At 47.7% G+C, this 20963-nt stretch overlaps 1 protein-coding gene across 1 annotated transcript in view; it reads left to right on the plus strand.

The window, feature by feature from the left end:
• Positions 1-519: 519 nt before the first annotated feature.
• Positions 520-20963, plus strand: part of ZNF541 (zinc finger protein 541) — a 33330-nt gene continuing 12886 nt past the window's right edge. Inside the window, exons 1-7 of the mRNA XM_084769985.1 lie at positions 520-656; positions 10892-11310; positions 12455-12695; positions 14024-15872; positions 17706-17764; positions 18094-18253; positions 19636-19954. Coding sequence (XP_084626111.1) covers positions 10989-11310; positions 12455-12695; positions 14024-15872; positions 17706-17764; positions 18094-18253; positions 19636-19954 — 2950 coding nt within the window. The 5' untranslated portion in view covers positions 520-656; positions 10892-10988. The remainder of the gene's footprint in view (positions 657-10891; positions 11311-12454; positions 12696-14023; positions 15873-17705; positions 17765-18093; positions 18254-19635; positions 19955-20963) is intronic.

Here is a 20963-nt window from a genome sequence, read left to right on the forward strand (position 1 = left end):
GCAAAAAAAAAAAAATACTATTTTTTTCAGCCAGCGTCTCCCTAGTTTCTAGCAAAAAATATTATTATTATTATTATTATTATTATTATTATTATTATTATTATTATTATTATTATTATTATTATTATCTAGACTCCAGTCTCTCCTTTTGGAACACTCCTCCAATTATAAGAAACCAACTCACTTTGGTTTTCCTAGTTTCTCGTCTAATTTATTTGCTTCTCCAACCCTCCCTTTTCACGTTTCCAACAAAACGTTCTTTTCATCAAAATTTTTTTCCCAATTAGATTTTGCCTCTAAAATATTCTAGGCTCCTCATTACCTGGTTGGGGTGCTGGGGAAGGTTTAAGGTTAAAAAAAAAAAAAGACAAAGTAATTACTTCCATCTTTGTCTCTCCAGCTTAGTATTACTTCAGTTCCCCAATTATCTTTCTCCCCAGTTTCATACCTGTGTCCCTGTTTTGGGAGCCACGTTCTGACTGCCCCTTCCTTTTCGCTACCTGTTTTCAGGGCAAAAGATATTGGATGAATTTTCAAAATATACCACCTCACCCTTCCAGGAGGAGATAGCGAAGGTCTGATGACCACCTGAACCCCTTCCCTGTCGGGGTGTAAGCCAGGCCCTCCTGTTCACTGGAGAGTCACTCACGTTTCTGGTGAGTTTCCTCCTTTTGCACCTGTTTATAAAGACCCCTGCTGTGTTGTGCGGATCACTATGCAGCATTTCTGGGCATCTCTGCATCAGTGTGAGTGAGAACCGTACACGTTGCTGGCAGACTCAGCAGAAGGATAAGTATAAGCGTATGAGAGTCATTGAACTAGATCACAGGGGCTGGGCCCTGGTGGCTCACGCCTTTAATCCCAGCACTCGGGAGGCAGAGCCAGGCTGATCGCTGTGAGTTTGAGGACAGCCTGGGTTGTGAGTTCGAGGACAGCCTGGTCTACAAAGTGAGTCTAGGACAGCCAGGGCTACACAGGGAAACCCTGTCTCGAAAAACAAAAACAAAAAACCCAAAACGAAATAGATCACAGGACACTTGGCTGGCTGACCTCTTCTGAGGAAAGCAGACTTTTATTAGATTGTAGCATGTTCTTAAGGTTGATGTCCATTGCAAAGTAAAAGCCTTTTGCCCTTTCTGCTGGTGCAGGGTAACAACACAGACCCCTACAGGGACAGGCGACTGAGGGATCATAGTAGTAGGGATTATGGCAATCCAAATTGTGTCCTTTCCATTGGATGATGGCAGCTAGTGCAGATAGCCAGTCGGAAATGCCATGCCAGGTTTGCAAGAACTTTTTTTCTTTCTTTCTTTCTTTTTTTTTTTTTTTTAAGACAAGGCCTCAGCTTATAAACTGTCTTCATGTGACTAGTTTACTAGTGCTAGTAATGAATTTGATAGTTTAAAAAAATGGCAGGGATTGGACAGATGGCTTATTGGTTAAGAATACTGGCTGCTCTTTCAGAGAATCTGGGGTCAATTCCTAGTACTCACATGGTAGCTCATAACCAACAAATAACCCAGTCCCATGGGTCTGGTGCCCTCTTCTGGCCTCCCTAAGAACTGCATGTGGGCAAAGATTTTTAAATGGTAGAGCAGGAGCCATAGCTCAGTTGTGAAAGAATAGTGATTTCCAAGCACTACATAAAACCTGGTGTGGTGGTGCACTCCAATCCTTGGGACATGGAGGACAGCGGATCAGAAGTTTAAACGGGAAACCAGTAAAACAAAAACAATAAAATAGTACAGCTCACACCAGTAATCCCAGCACTCAGAAAGCTGAGGCAGAAAGATTCCTGAGAGTTCAAGGCCAGCCTGGACTACCGAGTGAGGGCCTGTCTCAAAGAAACAAACAAACAAACAAACAGAAACGGGGAAGACAATGTGAGGCCTTAGGAAATATGTTTTGGGCTGGGTGTAGTGGTGCACGCCTTTAATCCCAAGCACCGGAGGTAGAAGCAGGCAGATCTCTGAGTTCAAGACTAGCCTGGACAACATAGTGGGTTCCAGAGCAGCCAGGGCAATGAAGAGAGTCTTTGTCTTGAAAAAACTTTTCCAGTTACAATATAGAGTTTGCAGCCCAAGTCTGCTGCACAAGGTGTGCGTTGGGAGAGGGGTAGTCCTTTATGGCAAGTATATTCCAAACTGTATTTTAACTGGAAAAATTAAAGTTGGGGGTCATCTTATATGCCAGAAAATATGATATTTATTTATTTATATATATATTTATGTATATAAATATATATATAATTATTTATTTATATAACCTATTACATGTATGTAATATTTTATACATACATGAAAGAAAAGAAAATGTTTGCCTACCACCATATTTGAAGTTTTAGGCTTAATAATTTTGTTAGTTTTGCAGTGCTAGGAATCCAACCCAGGACCTTGAACATGCTAAGCAAGCACTCTGCCACTGAGCTATACCACCGTAGCTCAGAGTTGTTTTCCTATTGGAAACACACACTTAGAGGACTTTTTTCTCTTTAGAATATAAGGTGTTAAACTTTTTGATCTTCAGTAACCTGTTAGTTAGATGTGGTAGCACATACCAGTAATCCTCAACTAAGGAGGCTAAGGGAAGGGGACTGAGAGGTCAGCCAGGGCTACGCAATGGCACCCTGTTTCAGGAAAAACAAAAACAAAACTCTTTCATACATGAAGATCCCAGAAAGATTTTATATAACTTAATATTTTTCTATTAGAATTTCAATCAAGTTATTGGGTATCTGCATCCAGCCTCTTGAGATATAAAATGTATTGGAGGCATTATATGAAACATCTCTGAATTATTTTTCACATTTACAAATCCATAGTCTTGCAATGGTGTATCTTGCACAAAGCACTAGGTTTGATCCCGAGCACTGCACAATTAAGATAATGGCTAGACCTCGTGCAGCAGCCCAGCCACTTGGGAGGCTAGTAATTCCAATCAAATGTGGCTTGCTAGAAGTTTTATTGTAAGCCAGACATGGTGGCGCACGCCTTCGGCTGAGATACCATCACGTTTCTTCATAAATAGCTTTGACCAATGAACTTCCTGAAACATTCTTGGGAGACCCTAAGGTTCTCTTGCGTTTACCTTTTAAAGAAAGAGTGCACGCCTTTAATCCCAGCACTAGGGAGGCAGAGGCAGGTGAGTCTCTGAGTTTGAGGCAGGCCTGGTCTACAAATGGAGTTCCAGGACAACCAGGGGCTACACAGAGAAACCCTATCTCAGAAAAAGTTAAGAGTACTGGCTGCTCTTCCAAAGGACTGGGGTTCAATCCCAGCACCCACATGGCAGCTTATGCCTATCTATAACTCCAGCTCCAGGGCTTCTGACACTGTCACACAGACATACATGCAGGGAAAACACCAATGTACGTGAAATTATTTTTTAAAGAAATAAAGCCGGGTGTGGTGGCGCATGCCTTTAATCCCAGAGTTCAAGGCCAGCCTGGTCTACAAAGTGAGTCCAGTACAGCCAGGGCTACGTAGAGAAACTCTGTCTCAAAACAAACAAACAAACAAAAAATAAGATATGTTTTCTGGATTTTATTTTGTGTTTTCCTTTTTTGGGAAACAGGATCCCAGGCTGGAACTCATTGTATACTCATGAGGATGACCTTGAACTCCTGGTGGTCCCGCCTCCACCCCCACCCCACCTCAGTGGCTAGGACTGAGTTGCGTGTGTCACCATACCCTGGGTGCTGCTCCTGACCTCAGTGCTTCTTTGTAGTCTCTGCTAGGACCACCTCATGGGGAAGAAGGAACTCGGGTGTAGCCTTTTCTCCTTTAGCTGACTTGATGCCAGGCTTTTCCTTTGTGAGTGTCCTTCAGATTCTGTGTGAAATCCCTAAATTCATCTCTAAGCCTCACTTTTTTCTTATGGCAGAACTTTGCCAGGCAGCCCCATGGTTCTTCACCTTTGCTTTTTGAGAGAGGATCTGTAACCGAACCTCAAGCATATCCATTCAGCTAGGCTGGCTGGCTAGTGAGATTTAGGGACCCTGTCTCTGCCCCACCCGAGCCCCTCCAGTCAGAGGGTTACAGCCACATGCCGCTGCATCCATCATTTTATGTTCTTTTCAGGGATCCACACTCGGGCTGTCACGCATGCACGAGAAGCACTTTACCAACTGAGCACTTCCCCAGCTTTGTGATAGGCCCCTTTTAAGAGAGAGAGAGAAAAAAAAAATAGCATTGCTTTGGATCCCTAGTGTTGACTTAAATTGTTTCCTAAACTATTCAACAAGGTATTCATGATGCTAAAATAAGGCATAAGGTTCTAAAGCTCACAGCCCTTATGCAGCCATAAAGCTAAAATTAATTTGCAAATGAAATGCAAAGAAGGCAGCCCAGCCAGTTTAATCAGATTGCAAACACTAATTTAATGAGAGGATGGCTATCTCGCTGCATCTTTAATGTTCTTGGAAATGGCTCCCTTGTGATTGCCTTGCTGGCCCTTTTTGGCTTTAGCCAAGACACTAGTGTCTCCACTCCCTAACCCCCTTTCTCATTTTAAAAAAGATGTATCTTTGTGTGTGTGAGTATATGTGCACATGTATGTACAGGCGCCTGTGGAGGCCAGAGAAGTCAGTGGATCACTTGGACCTCAGTTAGCTGAGCCCACCTGCATCCTCTTCTCTTTAGCCTGCAGCAGTCAAAGCAGGGCTTTTCCGGACAGAAAACAAAGACAGATTGCCCATTGGAAGGTAGTGCTTTCTTCTAAGGCAGGGGCTCTCAAGCTGTGGATCTCAAGCCCTTTTCAGGGGTGGCCTAAGACCAACAGAAAACACAGATACTTACATTACTATTCATAACAGTAGCAAAATTACACTTATGAAATAGCAATGAAAATAATTTTTCCAAGACAGGGTTTCTCTGTGTAGTCCTGGCTGTGCTGGAACTTACTCTGTAGACCAGGCCAGCCTCAAAGTCAGAGATCTGCCTGCCTCTGCCTCCCAAGTGCTGGGATTAAAGCTGTGTGCCACCCCCACAACCCCCCCAATGAAAAGAATTTTATGGTTAGGGCTCACCACATGAGAACTATATTAAATAAAGGCTTGCCTCATTAGAAAGGTTGAGAACCACTATTCTAAGGGGTCATTCAGCGATCCACATATTCCTGGGCCTTTTTGTTTTAGATTATTTTCAGAGTAAGCACAGAAAATTAAAAGATTCTTACATAGATGTCACATGGGTTGCCTTGTTCCCAGCACTTGGGAGGTAGAGGCAGAAGGATTAGGTGTTCCAGGCCAGCCTCCACTATAGAGCAAGTTACAGGTCTCAGGTTTCTCACAATGCAGGACCTGTAGCTAGTGATAAAGTTCCTGCCTAGCATGTGCAATCCTAGGACCACCAGCACACATTAAAAAAGGAAAGTTGTTCTGATATTTGGGACCCTGGGAATTATCCATACAGGCACAGAGGATTGCAGGTCCTGTTCCCAAGGACTAGCCTCAAACTCTGAGCTCAGAACGTGCTAAGATACTTTTCTGTGATTTGTCTACAGAAACAAAACAAAACAAAACAAAAAACAGAATCCGATGTGCTTTACTGCCTGGAAAGGGCCAGTGTGGGTCGGGGGCCTTGGGGCTTGCCCTGCCTGCGGCTCAGGGCAGGTGACTGGTTCTAGACTCGGGGAGTATGTTAAAAGGCAAACATCATCCTGCCCCACCCCAACCCTGCATACTTTATGCTGAGGCATGTTGTTCTATGGCCTGGGATTCTCTGTGTGGAGCTTGCTGTGATCCTCCTGCCTCAGCCCAAGTACTGGCATTGCAGTCATGTGCTAGTGTCTGGCTTTTCACCTTCTAGTTTAATTGGAGCACTGTGGTGGTTAGTGTGTGTTTGTTTGTGAACAAAAGCCCTAAAGCCTGATGTCTAGGTTTCAAGTCTGGCTTTCCCACCTGTTCACTAGCCACTCTGGGTTAATCATTTAATCTCCTAGCCCTTCACACCGTTCCTTAGGAATGATAAACAGAATTACTTGTGGATTGCTGTAAGTGGTGAGTTAAATGCTCAAAAGCCCTAGGTTCAAAGCCTAACTCAGAGAAAGTGCTTAACAGAGTAATTTTTATGAGTTTGTTTTTCCTGAGGGAAGGGGATGGGTTCTTTCTCCTGCTCTGTGGAAGCTACTCAGCAGTGGTGGAGAGCTTGCTTTTGCTTACAGGTGCACCCTCCTCTGCTTTTCAGAGACCCAGAAAGCGTGGAGAATCTGGAGGCATCTCAAGGCTCATTTAGTTTCCAAACCTGAATCATGTGGTGCTGTATACATTTGTGTACATATGTGTTAGCATTCAAGTGTGTGTCAGAGGTGTGTGCGTTGACATATGGTACCTTCCTCAATCGCTATTTTTGGGGGTAGGGTGTTTACATAGATGAGTACTCTATCTGCAGGTATTACTGCAGGCCAGAAGAGGGCACCAGATCTCATTATAGATGGTTGTGAGCCACCGTGTGGTTGCTGGGAACTGAACTCAGGACCTCTGGAAGAGCAGACAATGCTCTTAACCTCTGAGCCATCTCTCCAGCCTGCCTCAATCACTCTTCAGCTTAAAATTTTTAATTATATGCATACACATGTCTGTGTGCGAGTGTGTTTGTACATGGAGGTTACAGGACAGTTTGTGGGATTTGAGTCTATGGGCCCCAAAGACTTAACTCGGATCTTCAGGCTTGGTAGCTAGTACCTTTCCGGCTGAGCCATCTTGCTGGTCCTTTTAAAAACAAGAAACCACCTATTTTATCTAGTGTGTGTGTGTGGGGGGGGGGGAGAGACAAAGAGGGAGAGAGAGAGAGAGAGAGAGAGAGAGAGAGAGAGAGAGAGAGAGAGAGAGCTGTGCATGTGTGTGTGGTGGAGGCCAGAGGTTGACTCTGAGTATCTTTCTCCATCACTCTGCATTTTATTTGCTGAGATAGGGTCTCTCACTCAAACCTTTGAATCAAGAGCTCACTGATTCAGCTAGTTTAGTTGGCCAGCTTGCCTCAGGGATTCCCTGTCTTTGCCTCTGACCCTGGAGTACACCGCCTGGCAGCCCAGCTTTTTATATGGCTGATGGGGCTCTACCCTCTGGTTCTTAGGCCTGTGCAGCAAGCACTTTATCCATTAAGCCCCACTCCTAGCCCTCCTTCACATTAGCTTCTGAGACAGAGTTCTCTTCCTGAACTTGGAGCGTATCAATTTGGTTAGACTGGCAAAGCAGCAAGCCCCAGATCCTCTGCGTCACCTCCCAGCATTGTGATCACAGGTGTGTCCTGCCATACCTTTTATGTGGGTGTTAGAAGTTGAGATCAGGTCCTCGGGGTTGATGAGTTCTGGTATGTCAGTTTAGTAGTGAAGTAGTGACAAAGATTTCACAACAACCAAACTAAAGCAACTGGTGTTTTTAGAAGACCCCTGTCCAAGTATGGAGCAGCCTTCAGCACTGCAGGGCAGGAGCTCTGCCGTAGCCTTCACTTCCTGCTTAAGCAGAGCAAAACTTGCCTAGAAGAGACACTTGGAGCCTTGTCAGGTCTTTTCTGAGCATGTGCTCACCCTACCGTAAATACACGGCCTTCTAAATTCCTAGGATTGTGTAGGGCTGCTTTGGCGGTGAGGATAAGTCCATGTTTATAATAGTGTAAACATGGTATGGCATGATTTTTTTTCTTGGTTCCTGACTAATGTGCAATGTCTCCACCATGACCACTACCGTTCTCTACACAGAGCAGCTCTGCCTCCACCCCAATGTCTTCTGTGTGTCTCCTGTTAATTCTTTCCCAACCTTGAGAAGCACCATTGTTTTACATAATGTCACATAGATGGAGTCATACAATATGTGGCCTTTTTATGCTGGTCTTATCAAATGTGCATTTTATGTCCTTCCATTCTTTTTGTGGCTTGATAGTTTATTGCCCTTACCACTCTTAAATTTGTTTTATTTTACATGTATGGAACTTTGCCTGCATGTATGTCTGGGCATGCTTGTTGCCCCTGAAGGTCAAAAGAGGGCATGAGATTTTCCAAGACTAGAGTTGCAGATGGTTGTGAGCTGTCACGTGGGTGCTGAAAATTAAACCCAGCTCCTCTCAAAGAATAGCCAGTGCCTTAAACTGCTGAGCCATCTCCAGCCCTATTTTTCTTGTTTTTTTGAGACAAGCTCTCACTATGTCACCCTGACTGGCTAAGAACTTGCAAAATTCTTTTTTTTTTTTCTTTTTTTTTTTGGTTTTTCGAGACAGGGTTTCTCTGTGTAGCCTTGGCTGTCCTGGACTCGCTTTGTAGACCAGGCTGGCCTCGAACTCACAGCGATCCGCCTGCCTCTGCCTCCCGAGTGCTGGGATTAAAGGCATGCGCCACCACGCCTGGCAAACTTGCAAAATTCTTAGACCTCTGCCTGCCTCTGCCTCCTGAGTGTGAGATTAAAGGCATGCACCACTATACACAATATTCTTCTTACTGCCTTTTTAGTACTAAATAATACACAGTGTGCTGTCCACTCACCTGCAGGAGACTCTTGGTAGCTTCCGGGTTTGACATCTGTGATTAGAACTGTCGTAACCATGTGTGTGCAGGTTTTTGTGTGGCAGTGTACTTTGAGCAACACAGGCTGGCTCCTGGGAGATGGGCTGCTGGATGGTGTGATATGATTGCTCTAGCGCTGTGAGAAACATGCGAATGAAAACTTTTCCAAGTTCTTAACCTGCTAAGCACCATCACCCCAGCTTTCTCTCTGGCGTTAGGAAGTCAGTTCTTTGTCCCAACCTGCAGCAGCTGCCCTCTCAAAACCCATCTCCATCCTGAGTTCCCAAATTAGGCAAAATAAGATCAAGACATTTTTCATGGGTTTTCAGGGAACCAGGACAGGTCAGATGGAAGGCTGTGCTTCTTTAAGAAGAAATTCTGTTCTGTTCCTTCCAGCACCAGGAACTCACACCAGACACATAGCCACCTCTTCAAGACCACTGCTGAGCCAGGGAGTGGCATGGGCTAGGGTACATTAGAGCGCCACTCTGTCCAGTAGGTCACTTTTTCCTGCAAAGGCCTACTGGGGCTGTGAACCTTTCACCATTACTGAGGGTTTTGATAAAGGTTTTTGTTTTGTTGGTTTTTTGAGACAGGAGTTTCTCTGTGTAGCTTTGGCTGTCTTGGAACTCTCTCTATAGTAAACTGTTCTCAAACTCACAGAGATCTGACTGCCTCTACCTCCTCTGAGTGCTGGGATTACAGGCATGTGCCACTACTGCATGATGATATTAATTTTTTGGTGTTTCTGTGATAAGATAGGTGGGAAGGGGCTGTAGAGATGGCTCAGAGGTTAAGAGTGCTGCCTGCTCTTCCAAAGGTCCTGAGTTCAATTCCCAGCAACCACATGATGGCTCACAACCATCTGTAATGTAATCTGCTGCCCTCTTCTGGCCTGCAAGTGTTACATGCAGACAGAACACTGTATACTAAAAAAATAAGTCTTAAAAAAAAAAAAGATAGGTGGGAAGTATTTGAATTCAGTATTTTCTACCCCCTCCTTTCTTTTCTGTACCTCTTCTCCTCTTACCTCTCCTCCCCATATCTCTTCTCTCTCCATCCCTCTTTTCCTGCCCGCCCCCAACCCTGTTCTCTTTTCTTCTCTTCCTACTTGTGTTTTCCAGGCCAGTCTTGAACTCCTAGATTCAAGGGCTTTTCCCATTCAGCCTGGGGCATGCTATGAGTATAGTTGGACACCACAGCATATCTCCCCCTAATTTTTTTATTTGTTATAGGATCAGTCACATGTTTTCTTCTCTTTGGGTGAGTTTTGGTGATTTGTCTATTCCTAGGAATTTTCTCATTGATTTTTTTTTTTTTTTTTTTTTTTGTATTTGAGTTGGATGACTAAGGTAATGGGTGTGTATTGTAGCTTATCTTCAGTGCGAATGCGTCGGCTAAACACAGTTCTTCATAGTAGTTCCTTATAATCTTTTTTTTGAGGGGGAAGGCAGTTAGTGATACCTTCTCTTTTATTCCTTTTTTGGGAAGCATGTTTGGAGGACAGTTGAGACAGTATCTCATGAAACACAAGCTAGCCTCAAACTGTCTATGTAGCCAAGAATATATTGCTTTCATCTCCCAAGTGCTGGGGCTACAAGCGTGCCCGGCTTATGTGGTGCTGGGCGGAACCTAGAACTTTGTGTGTGCTAGGTAAGCATTCTACTAACTGAGCCACGTTGCAGCCTGACTTCAACATTTGGGGGGTGGGAGTCCGAGACAGGGTTCTCTCTCTGTAGCTTTGTCTGTCCTGGACTTGCTTTGTAGACCAGGCTGGCCTTGACCTGCCTCTGCTTCCCTTAGTGCTGGGGATATAGGACAGGGTTCTCTCTCTGTAGCTTTGTCTGTCCTGGACTTGTTTTGTAGACCAGGCTGGCCTCGACCTGCCTCTGCCTCCCCAAGTGCTGGGGTTACAGGCGTGTGCTACCATGCCAGGTCTCATTTAATATATGTAAAACTCATATACTTACTTTTTTGTATGAGACTTTGCCAGTCTAGGCTGTGTTACACACAGAGCATGTGTCTCCTGGCCATATGGGACAAGTGGATTGGCAGCCCCAGTCTTAAACCTGGGCCTCAATTTCCCAATCCTGCACTTCTAGCTTTGAGTTTTCTTGTTGCTGGCACTTGGGGTTTTCCTTGCTTGTCTGTTCTGCCTGGACACACATTAAAGTCTATTTTATCTTTCTGATGTTTATAGCTGGAGGGAGAGGACTCTGTGCTATTTTTCTGTCCAGTTGACAGAAGAGGAAACAAGGCTAATGGGACTTGCCAAGGTTGTGCAGCTGTTAAACAGCAAAGAACAGATCCATCTGGGCTACCCCATTTCCAAGTCCTCGCTCTGCCTACCACATCTACCACCTCTTAATTCTGATTCCTCCTTGTTCATTTTCAGGAGCTAGCTGCCAGCAAGGGCTCTCCCCTTCCTGACTCTGGACACAGCCTTGCTTGTCTGGAGACGGGCTCTGGCCAGGACCTGGCAGTGGAAAGCCATGGAACCATACAGCCTTGAGGAAGAGGGGGCCCTTCCATCAGAAGGGCACGTCCCCTCCTCTGAGAGTCAAGGGCTCAACTGCAGTGACACACTCAACCGGGACCTGGGCCCCAGCACACGGGAACTGGGCCCCAGTACTCGGGACCTGCTCTATGCTGGCCTAAGCGGTTTGGACCTTGACCCCAGTCTCTCATCAGATATGCCCAGTGAGGTGCTGGAGGACAATCTGGACACCCTGTCCCTGTACTCAGGAAAGGACAGCGACTCTGTGAAGCTTCTGGAAGAATATGCAGACTCTGAATCCCAGACCTCCTTACAAGGTGAGGCAGCTCGTGCACAGAGCACCTACAGTTCCTGCAGCCAGCCAGAGATTGAATCTGCTGGCACTGGCTGGGAAAGTTCTCCTTAGCTGGGCATGGTGATGCATGCTCATAATCCCATGTAGAAGCATGTAAAAGACAAACGCAGGAGGAATGCTACAAATTCGAGGCCACCTAGAGCTACACAGGAAGACCCTGTCTCCAAAAACGAACATGCTTAACTAAAAGGAAGGGAGGAAAGAAAGAAAAACAAGTCTCTTCTTCTGCAGGAGGCTTTTGGCCTACTTTGGAATTGTTCCCAACTTCTAAAGGAAGGCAAGCATTAATCCTAGGGATCTAGACTGAGAAGTGGGTACTGGAAGAAGGGTGTGGGGGGGGGGGGTGAGAGAGAGAGAGAGAGAGAGAGAGAGAGAGAGAGAGAGAGAGAGAGAGAGAGAGAGCAAGCACAAAAATAAAGCACCAACCTTTTTTAAAAAATTATTTATTTATTTATTTATTATGTGTACAATATTCTGCCTGCATGTACACCTGTAGGCCAGAAGAGGGAATCAGATCTCATTATAGATGGTTATGAGCCACCATGTGGTTGCTGGGAATTGAACTCAGGACCTTTGGAAGAACGGCCAGTGCTCTTAACCTCTGAGCCATCTCTCCAGCCCTAAAGCACCAACCTTTAAGCTCTCCTGTCAGAGCATTATTTTTCTAATGCTTTACTAGAAAAAGCAGGTAAATTAAAAAAAAAAAAAAAAGCTGAGAACCCAAGAGCAGAGCCAGATGGGTGAGTACCCAGGGAACAGTTTTTCTTGGGTTTGCATAATGCAGCTCTAGATAGACCTCATGTGAGTGTCAGTGACAGGGTAGGTCAGTTTCTAGCCCTGCTTGCCTTGTCATGCTGCTGCCCAAAAAGCTCAGCCTGGTGCCATCTCCAGACCTTCACTTCTTGCACCAAGCCCAGGTACAGCCCTATAGATACGACTTGGTCTAGACCTGGTCCCTTCCAGCTAACCCTTCTCTTCCGCCCATGCAGAGCTGCGGAGGCGGGAAGTCTCAGGCAACTTGGACAGGCTGTGTGCTAAGGGCCCGTATTGCTTTAGCACTCTCATAGTCTAGTTCAACATAACCTGTGCTTTCTCCGTTTGTTTAGACCTAGGGCTGGGTGCACTCAAGGTGCCTAAAGAAGCTGATGAAGGAGGCAGGGCCACTGGGAGCACAAGGAAGGGCAAGCGGCAGCACAGCTCACCTCAGAACCCACTCTTGGACTGCAGCCTGTGCGGGAAAGTGTTCAGCAGTGCCAGTTCCCTGAGCAAGCATTACCTGACGCACAGCCAGGAGAGGAAGCATGTTTGCAAAGTCTGCAGCAAAGCCTTCAAGCGCCAGGACCACCTGTATGTCAAGAGTCTGGTCAGGAGAAGGGCAGGAGGGCATGCCCCTGTCCTTCTACCTTCTTGTCTACCCGTCCTGTTCCCTGTTGAGCCCCACTTCTGTGCCCCCCAGATGTGTGTTCCCTGTCCTGTGATCTGTTGTGTTCACACTAAGACTGTTTGGGGGCAGGTCTCTTTACTGAGCATCAACATTTACACTATTGAGGAAATCCGTGCCTGTTTGTAGGCATGATGGCACACTGGGGAGGTAGAGGCAGGAGGAGCAAGAGTCCAAGGCCAGCCTCAACTACACACATAGCAAGTTTGAGGCCCACCTGGGCTACAGGAGGAAAACAATTCAAATGAGTTTGACCATCTTGGTAAAGAGATGCCCTAAGTCCCTGGCATGTGTCTGAGGACAGCGGGTTTGCAGTCCCTGAGGATTTTACCGAAAAGCCAGTATGAAAGTATAAAGCAAAGTCCCCCTGATGTTAATGTCTTGAGAATAATGTTGCTTGGAGACCCAAGGGTAGGAGAGGACAGTGCCTAGCTAGGGGGCTGGCTGCAGGGGGAGGCTTTGATGAGTCTACTCCCTCTTTACCCTCCGGCCCAGCCTCACCCCAGGCAATGGTCATTTCCTTCTAGGTCTAGTGCTTAGGTCTTCCGAGCCCTTTCCTCCCTCACAAGACCATGGACACTCTTTGTAGAAAGACAGTAGTCATTAAATGTCCCAGCCACACACAGAGATTGTCCAAAGCTGGACTGTCAAGGACCCTGAGGGTAAGGGCTCATTGTCGGCTCTCTTATTGTCCACATAACAACGAGTAGACACAACACACATGTACGTGCATTTACACTTGCACAGATTATTGACACACTGGTCTTTTGACTCTAGGAAGGTTTTATCAACTGTAGGTTGGTATCTTTGCTGAAGTGAGGATGATGTCACCATACGTAGTCCCGATCGGCATCTCCTCAAATGTGTTCTGCAGAGCCCTGCTCCTCAGGGATGCTGGTTGAGCTATATGAAAGCAAAGGTTAAACACACAACCGCTACCCCATGCTTTGTGAACCTCCACAGAGTAGTGGGGGGTGGTGCTCACATGCTTTAACACATCCCTGCTGTGCTCAGGTTCCCAGCACTCACCACTAGAGAACTGTTGTCTCATCTGAACCCACTTTGGGGAAACCTGACCTGGCTTCCATGGGATTTATTTTTTCCCCACAGTGTTTGTTGGTGTTGAGAGCAAGAAAGTGAATCCCTGTTGGTTAGACAGAATAGGGGGTTCAAGCAGTTCCTGTATTGAGGTGTGGGGTCTGCCTGGTGACCTCCCTTCCATGTCTCACTGCAGGACGGGGCACATGCTCACCCACCAGAAGACCAAGCCCTTTGTGTGTATCGAGCAGGGCTGCAGCAAGAGCTACTGTGACTACCGCTCACTGCGCCGACACTATGAGGTCCAGCATGGAGTATGCATCCTGAAGGAGGCTCCACCAGAAGAGGAGGCTTATGGGGACCCAACCCACAACCATGATGTGGCCAACCAGCCTCCACCCAGTGGCCTGAGGTCCCTGGGGCCCCCAGAAACTAGGTCCCCTGGTTCTGTCTTGCCCAACAGAGACCTCCTTCGCTGTATTGTGAGCAGCATCGTCCACCAGAAGATCCCCTCTCCTGGCCCAGCAGTGGGACCTGCTGATACTGAAGCAAGGAGCTCGGCCTGTGCCTGCCCTGCCTCACTGGGGCCATCATCGTGTACAGTGGCCAGCACCCCAGTGGCTCCAGGAAGCCTGGGCTCTGAGGTTCCTGAGGAAACTCATCCCCAACGGAAGGAACCTACCACTGACGTGTTCACAGCTGTCCAGTCAAGGGCAGCTGAGAACAGTGCCCCTGACCCGCCAGAGTCAGAGTTGGAGTCAGAGTCTCCACGGCTTCAAAGGCCATCCTCCCTGGAGGGCTGGCCAGAGGGCAGCTCTCTGCCTGCCTGCCTGCCTCTCTTTCGAGGCCACTCAGTCCCCTCAGGATCCCAGCCTTCCAGCCACAACTTCCAATGGCTCCGGAACCTGCCTGGCTGTCCCAAGAACAAAGGCAGCAATGTGTTTATGGTCCACAAGCCCCCTGCAGTGCCATCCCGGGAGAGCTCTGAGGGGGGCTCTGGGCCCAGCAGCACTCCCACCACAGTAGAACCTTCACCCAGCCTGGGCACCAACCAGGAGGACCTGCTACCATTTCCTCCTGCGCTCCTGAAGGCACCTGGTGAGGCCTCCAGTGACGTCCGACAGACTGCTGGGGAAGATGACAGCTGGGCTCCCAAGAAGAGCAAACCGGAAGAGTCATTCCTGTGGCAGAGCCCCACTGAACTTGGCCTCCAAGATGCACAGAACCCAGGTGGGCTCCCCTCAGATGCCACACCCCTCTTCCGGCAGCTGTTCATGAAGTCACAAGAGTCTCTGGTAAGCCACGAACAGATGCAGGTGCTCCAGATGATTGCCAAGTCCCAGCGGATCTTTTCCCACACCCAAGTAGCTACAGCCTCAGCCCAAAGACCAGGGCCTGAGGGCAAGCAGTCAGCCCTGAAGCCATTGCAGGGGCCATGGCCACCACAGGCCCTTCCACCAGTACCCACTGTTGAGTCTTTCCAGATAGGTCCTGGACACTCAGAGCCAGAGGGATCCCCAGTCCGCAGGAGGAAAACCATACCTGCTGTGTCCAGAGAAACATCTCCTGGTGGCCCGAGACGAGACACAAAAGGAGGCCCTAAAGTGGCCTCTGCACCGCCGTCCCTCACAGGGCCAGCTTTGCACCCCTCCCGGAATCCAGACAGCTCTTCGTTGGCTAAAGGAACCTTGGACCTGGGGGACATTATCCCCAGTGCAGGCTCACGGCAGTCCCAGTTAGGTGGAGAGGAGCCAGCTGGAACCCAGCTGGTTGGGAAACAGGGGCAAGCTGAGAACGGCTTGGCTTCAGGGCCTATGAGAGCTGAAAAGGGCCCAGCCTGTCCCCGAAGTGGAGGCTACAGGCTCTTCTCAGGCCACCCCAGGGCCCAGAGATTCTCGGGTTTCCGGAAGGAGAAAATGAAGATGGATGTGTGCTGTGCAGCTTCTCCCAGCCAGGTGGCCATGGCCTCCTTCTCTTCGGCTGGGCCTCTGGCAGATCCTCCCCGGGACATGAAGTCCAAGCTGACAATCTTCAACAGAATCCAGGTATTTGTACCCCTCTATCATGTTGTGGGCTGTGTGCAAGTCCTTCGGTTTATAGCCCTGGTTAACTGCAGTGAGTTCTCAGATGTGATTTACAAAGAGAAGCATTGATCCATCACTCTTGCTCATTAAGCTATCCTCCCTGATGTCCTTTGCCTCCTACTTCTGCCTAGATTTCCCTCCTTCAACTCTTGAGAGGGCATAAAAGCACAGGTCTCCTCTCTTCGCTGTTAACTACATGGGATGGCTGTGCATTACATAGGCATGTGCATGCACAGAACCTGGGTTCTTTGTGCATGATGCAGTGACCATCTGCTCTGGGCACTTAGCCATTCCTCTCAGTGAGACCAGCATCGTTCCCTCCATCTCAGAGCTACCACTTTGTAAACATTTACATCTTTGTTAGCCAAATGCTGTATAATGAACCCTTTCAAAGTATGCGCTTTGGCAGACTTTGGTATAGTCACAAGTTTACACAATTACTGTTGGCCTGACACTTCATCACTCCCAAAAGATACCCTGCATCCCTTAGTAATCACCCCAGTCTTTTGGTCCCTCTACCATTATCCTTCCAGCCCTGGGTATCCACAAACCTTCTGTCTGCATGTAATGTCTGCTCTGGACATTTCCTGTTAGTAGAGTCAGACGTTGTGTGGTGGTTTGTGTCTGGCATTGCCTGTTTGTATCATATAATTAAGTTCCATCCATGTGGCGCTTCTGCCAGTGCTTCATTATTTTTTTTTTAAAGAAATAAAAACAATTTTTACATTTACTTAGAGTCAGAGTATCATTATGTAGCTTTAACTGGTTTGGGACTTGCTATGAAGACAAAACTGGCCTTGAACTCACAGAAATCAGCCTGCCTCTGCCTTCCCCTGAGTGCTAGCATTAGAGACCTGTGCCACCATACTTGACACATTTTTTTTTGTAGGAGGAGGGCAAGTATTATTAGGATCATGAGCATGTCACAGAGCTATGTGGAACTGAGGACAGCTTATGGTAACTGATTTTTCTCCTTCCACCACATGGGTTCCAAAGACAAACTCAGATCATCAGACTTGACAGCAAGTGCCCTTTCTGTCTGAGCCATCTTGCTGCCTTCCTTACTCCATCCCTTTTTCTGGCTGAGCAATAGTCCAGTGGCTAGACAGACCAGATTTTATTTGGCCATTAATTAGTGGACTATTTCCACTCTTTGGCCTTTGTGAGAGAGCTGCTGGGAAGGCTGGGTACAGCTTTTGTGTGGGTGCATGTTTTTGTTTCTCTTGGCTAGACCCTAAGACTGGAATCACCAGATTCCACAGAGTCTCTTGCTCAGTGTTTAAGTAGCCAGATCACATTCTAGAGAGCAGCCCTGTTTACCAGTGCCTCTGATGTACACACGTGCCCTGGTTTCTCCATGCACTTTGCTGTCACAGTCACTCTAGGGTATGCAGTGGTGTCTGCCTGTGTTGACGCTGTAATGCTCTGACATGGCTGATGGTATAGCATCAGCATGTGCTTATACGCATACGCATCCCTCATGAACTGCTGTCTTACTGACTTGCAAGGAGTGTGTGTGTGTGTGTGTGTGTGTGTGTTCTGTATGTACATCAGACATGTGACTTACAAGTGCTTTCTTCTCTGGCGTGAGCTGTCTTTTCATCTTATGTGTGAATATTTGGGTTGAACCTTTTGGTTTTAATGAGTCCAGTGTGTCTGTTGTGTTTTCTGCTCTGCTTTGGTGTCAAACCCGAGACCCCACTTCCCAGGGCATCATCATGCAGGCTTCCCCAGTGCTGCTTTCCTTGTTCCCTTGTCTGGGCTCTGCTGCCTCAGATGTCTTCTCATCTCCAGGGCGGAAACATCTACAGGCTCCCCCATCCAGTGAAAGAAGAGAGCGTGGCAGGCGCATGGTAAGTTCAGAAGCTGTCGTGGCCCCCAAGGCACTGCCCCTAGCGAGTCCTTTGGCTTCTCTGTACTATCTTGAGTGAGAGAGCCAAACGCCTCCAGCCCTGCCGAGGACTCTTCAGCCCTTGAGAAGTTGCGTATGGTCTTCCATTTTTATTGTTTAATAATGATTATCAGTGGATTGGGATTACATGCAACAAACCAAAACGACAACAAACCAAACCAAACCAAAACAACAACAGAAGTAAAACAAAACAGAAAAGAAGCAACAAAGCAGCAGTCAGGGCCAGCGACTGGATTGCCATTCTTCCCCCCATGCCTTCTCTATCCACAGCCATCAGCCAAATGGGGCCCCCACAGAGTGGATGGAGTCAAAGAGTACTTTCGTGTGCAAGAACTGCAGCCAGATGTTTTACACCGAGAAAGGACTGAGCAGCCACATGTGTTTCCACAGTGACCAGTGGCCATCACCTCGGGGGAAGCAGGAGCAGCAGGTGAAGGAACAAGTGGTGGCTTCTGTGGTACAGGGTTGGACAGGCTTTGTGGAACAGATGAAGAGACAGTGCCATCCATCTCGGGTTAAAAGCAGCATCCTGGCAGGGATGGTGGGGTGACATGAGGGCCAGACCATCTGTGCAGGCCTGCCACAGCCCCACTGGCCCTTGCACCAGCTTCATGGCCTTTCTGTGTCATCAGGAGCAGCTTCTTCTTCCTGGCTACTCTTTATCTTAAGAGTTGCCAACTCCTAAGCATTGATACCTACTGGGGATAGGGGTTCCCCCAAAAGCCAAAATGTTCTTGAAAAGCATAGCCACAGCCGGAGAACACAACCAAGGTGGTTGTTCTGCTGTTTCCCACCTGCTGTGGAAGTCCTGGGAAACCCCCAAACCACAAGCACCCAGAATTCCTCACTCTAGAAGCCGTGGTTTGCACCTACAGTCAACACTGGCTGAGCCCATCTCAAGCCTAATGATGTGAGTGCTGGTAACAAGGTGACAGCTACTACCTTGAAAGCCCAGGTGCTGGCCCTAGTCAGCAACGACCCAGAGTTTACAGGCCTGGGATGTGGGGGAAGAAGGAACTGAGGGAGGTCGGGGGGTGGGGGGCAGGAAGGCTGTCAGAGCTAAGACCTGGGAGGAGAGGAAGGCTGGCAGGAAGGACAGTGCAAGATGTGAAAGGTCTTTGTGACTGCAGTGATGGGTCTTTGAAGCCCATCTCTTTATTGCTGGACCCTGGACTGAAGTTTCTGTGGTGTCAGTGTTGGGCCCCGTTGTCTCCTAAAAGCTTCAGGCATCTGGGAGAATACATTTCCTATTTTGTTACACTGTAATACAGTGTCTCTGGCCTCTGCTCCTTTTTCCCTCTTTATAGGTATTTTTCTTGTTTTCTGGGTTTTTTAAAATTTGGTTTTGGAGGAAGGGTCTTATAGCCTTGACTTACCTGGAACTTGTTATATTGACTGGACTAGCCTTGAATTCATAGATACCCACTTGGCTCTGCCTTCTATGTTCTAAGATTAAAGGCATACACTGATACACCCTGTATCTGGCCCTTGCTCTTAGAATGCTTGTCACTTGAACCACTGAACTGTCCCCATGCATCCCTATATGACTGTATGAGGAGGCTCTGGGCCTTAGGACACCACCATACTGAGTGTGCTAGTCAGCTCTGGCTAAGGTGGGGCTGGGCTGTGAGCAGAAGGTTCTACTCAACCTCCTATGCTAAGTCCTGGGTATGACCTTGGCAGGCAAACACATCCTGCTTCCCTCTGTCCCCATGGCCAACCCCATTTCCCCGTCCCTGAACCAGCAGAAGACTGAGTTGGTATAACAGGTAGCCTCGGGTGACACCTGTGGTGCTGTCCTCTCTTCTTCAGGGACAAGAAAAAGACGGGGAAGAGAAAGACAGCAAGGAGAGCAGCCAGTACAGAAAGCGGAAGAAGCGGCCCCAACCCAAAGCCCTGTTTGCCCCTCCTGCACCCTCTGCCCTTGGAGAGCCAGGCCTAGGAGGGTGCCGCCAGAGCTGCCCCCGCCCTCCTGTGTTCCTGGTGGACCACCTCCTGAAGGGCTTGTTTCAGTGCTCCCCCTACACGCCGCCGCCCATGCTCAGCCCCATCCGTGAGGGCTCCGGGCTGTACTTCAACACGCTCTGTTCCACATCCCGGGCTGGGCCCCACCTCATCAGTCCTGTGCTTGGTGAGTGCGGCAAGAGAGGGACTCTGTTCCAGAGAGGGACCCTCTTCTCCTATTTTGTGCTATCTGCTCCAGCCATTCTTTGTAGCCTTGTATGTGCCTGTTCAGGTGGAATCAGTGTTACCAGAAATATACCAGGACAATTCCTGGACCAGAACCCTCTAGATGGTTTTGTTTTAACAGTCAGAAAGAACACACAGAGGCCACTCAGTCTGATCACTCTTCTGTTCATTTTTATAAGCGCAGAGACAGAGACACACACCATTGTACAAGCAGCTTTTGTTCTCCTGTGTCAGTGTTGTCTGGGAGGCTCACTGCCTCCTTCTGCTAACCTAGGCCTAATCCTGGAAGCTTCTAGCCTCCAGACAATCTAACCTAGGCCTAGAGTGTTTTCAGCCTATGAGACTCAATGCTCATAAGCTCACCTTTACTTGTTCTTTCTGAGCTCTGAGTTGGCTGGTTCAGCTCAGCTGTTCTGGCTCAAACTCTCAGCTGGCTTATTTAATCTGGCTTCTCTCTCAGCCTGGAATTGCTCTGCTTGGCCCCAAACTAACTCAGCAATCTGCTCTCATCTTCTGGCTTCTTCTCATTTTCTGGCCTGTCCTGTGTTCCCCTGAGTTCTCTCTCTCTGCAACCCATCTCCCTATTACTGTTTCAGTAAAAAACTGCCTCCTCTCTCTGTAAAAAGCTTTCCTTTCCTCTTTTATGAAAGTTGGGAGCAACTTATTCTGTCAGTTTTTCTCTGATCATCACCTTTTCTGTCACCCAATTAGACCTGATTTTCCAACATGGGTGTTTTCTTCTACAAACTAACTTTACCTTCATTGGGGATTAAAGTCATGTATCACCACACCTGGACCTAAGCTTTTCTTTACCTGATACTTGCTCTGTATCACGCTGGCCTTGAACTCAGATTTGTTTGCCTGTCTCCTGGATTAAAGGCATTTGTATTCTACTGGGATTACACAGACCTATAAGATCTTTGGATGTGGTCTCTTTCCAGAACAGCCAT

This window comes from Acomys minous, assembly GCF_964271855.1.
Source record: "Acomys minous genome assembly, chromosome: 20".
NCBI classification, from domain to species: domain Eukaryota; kingdom Metazoa; phylum Chordata; class Mammalia; order Rodentia; family Muridae; genus Acomys; species Acomys minous.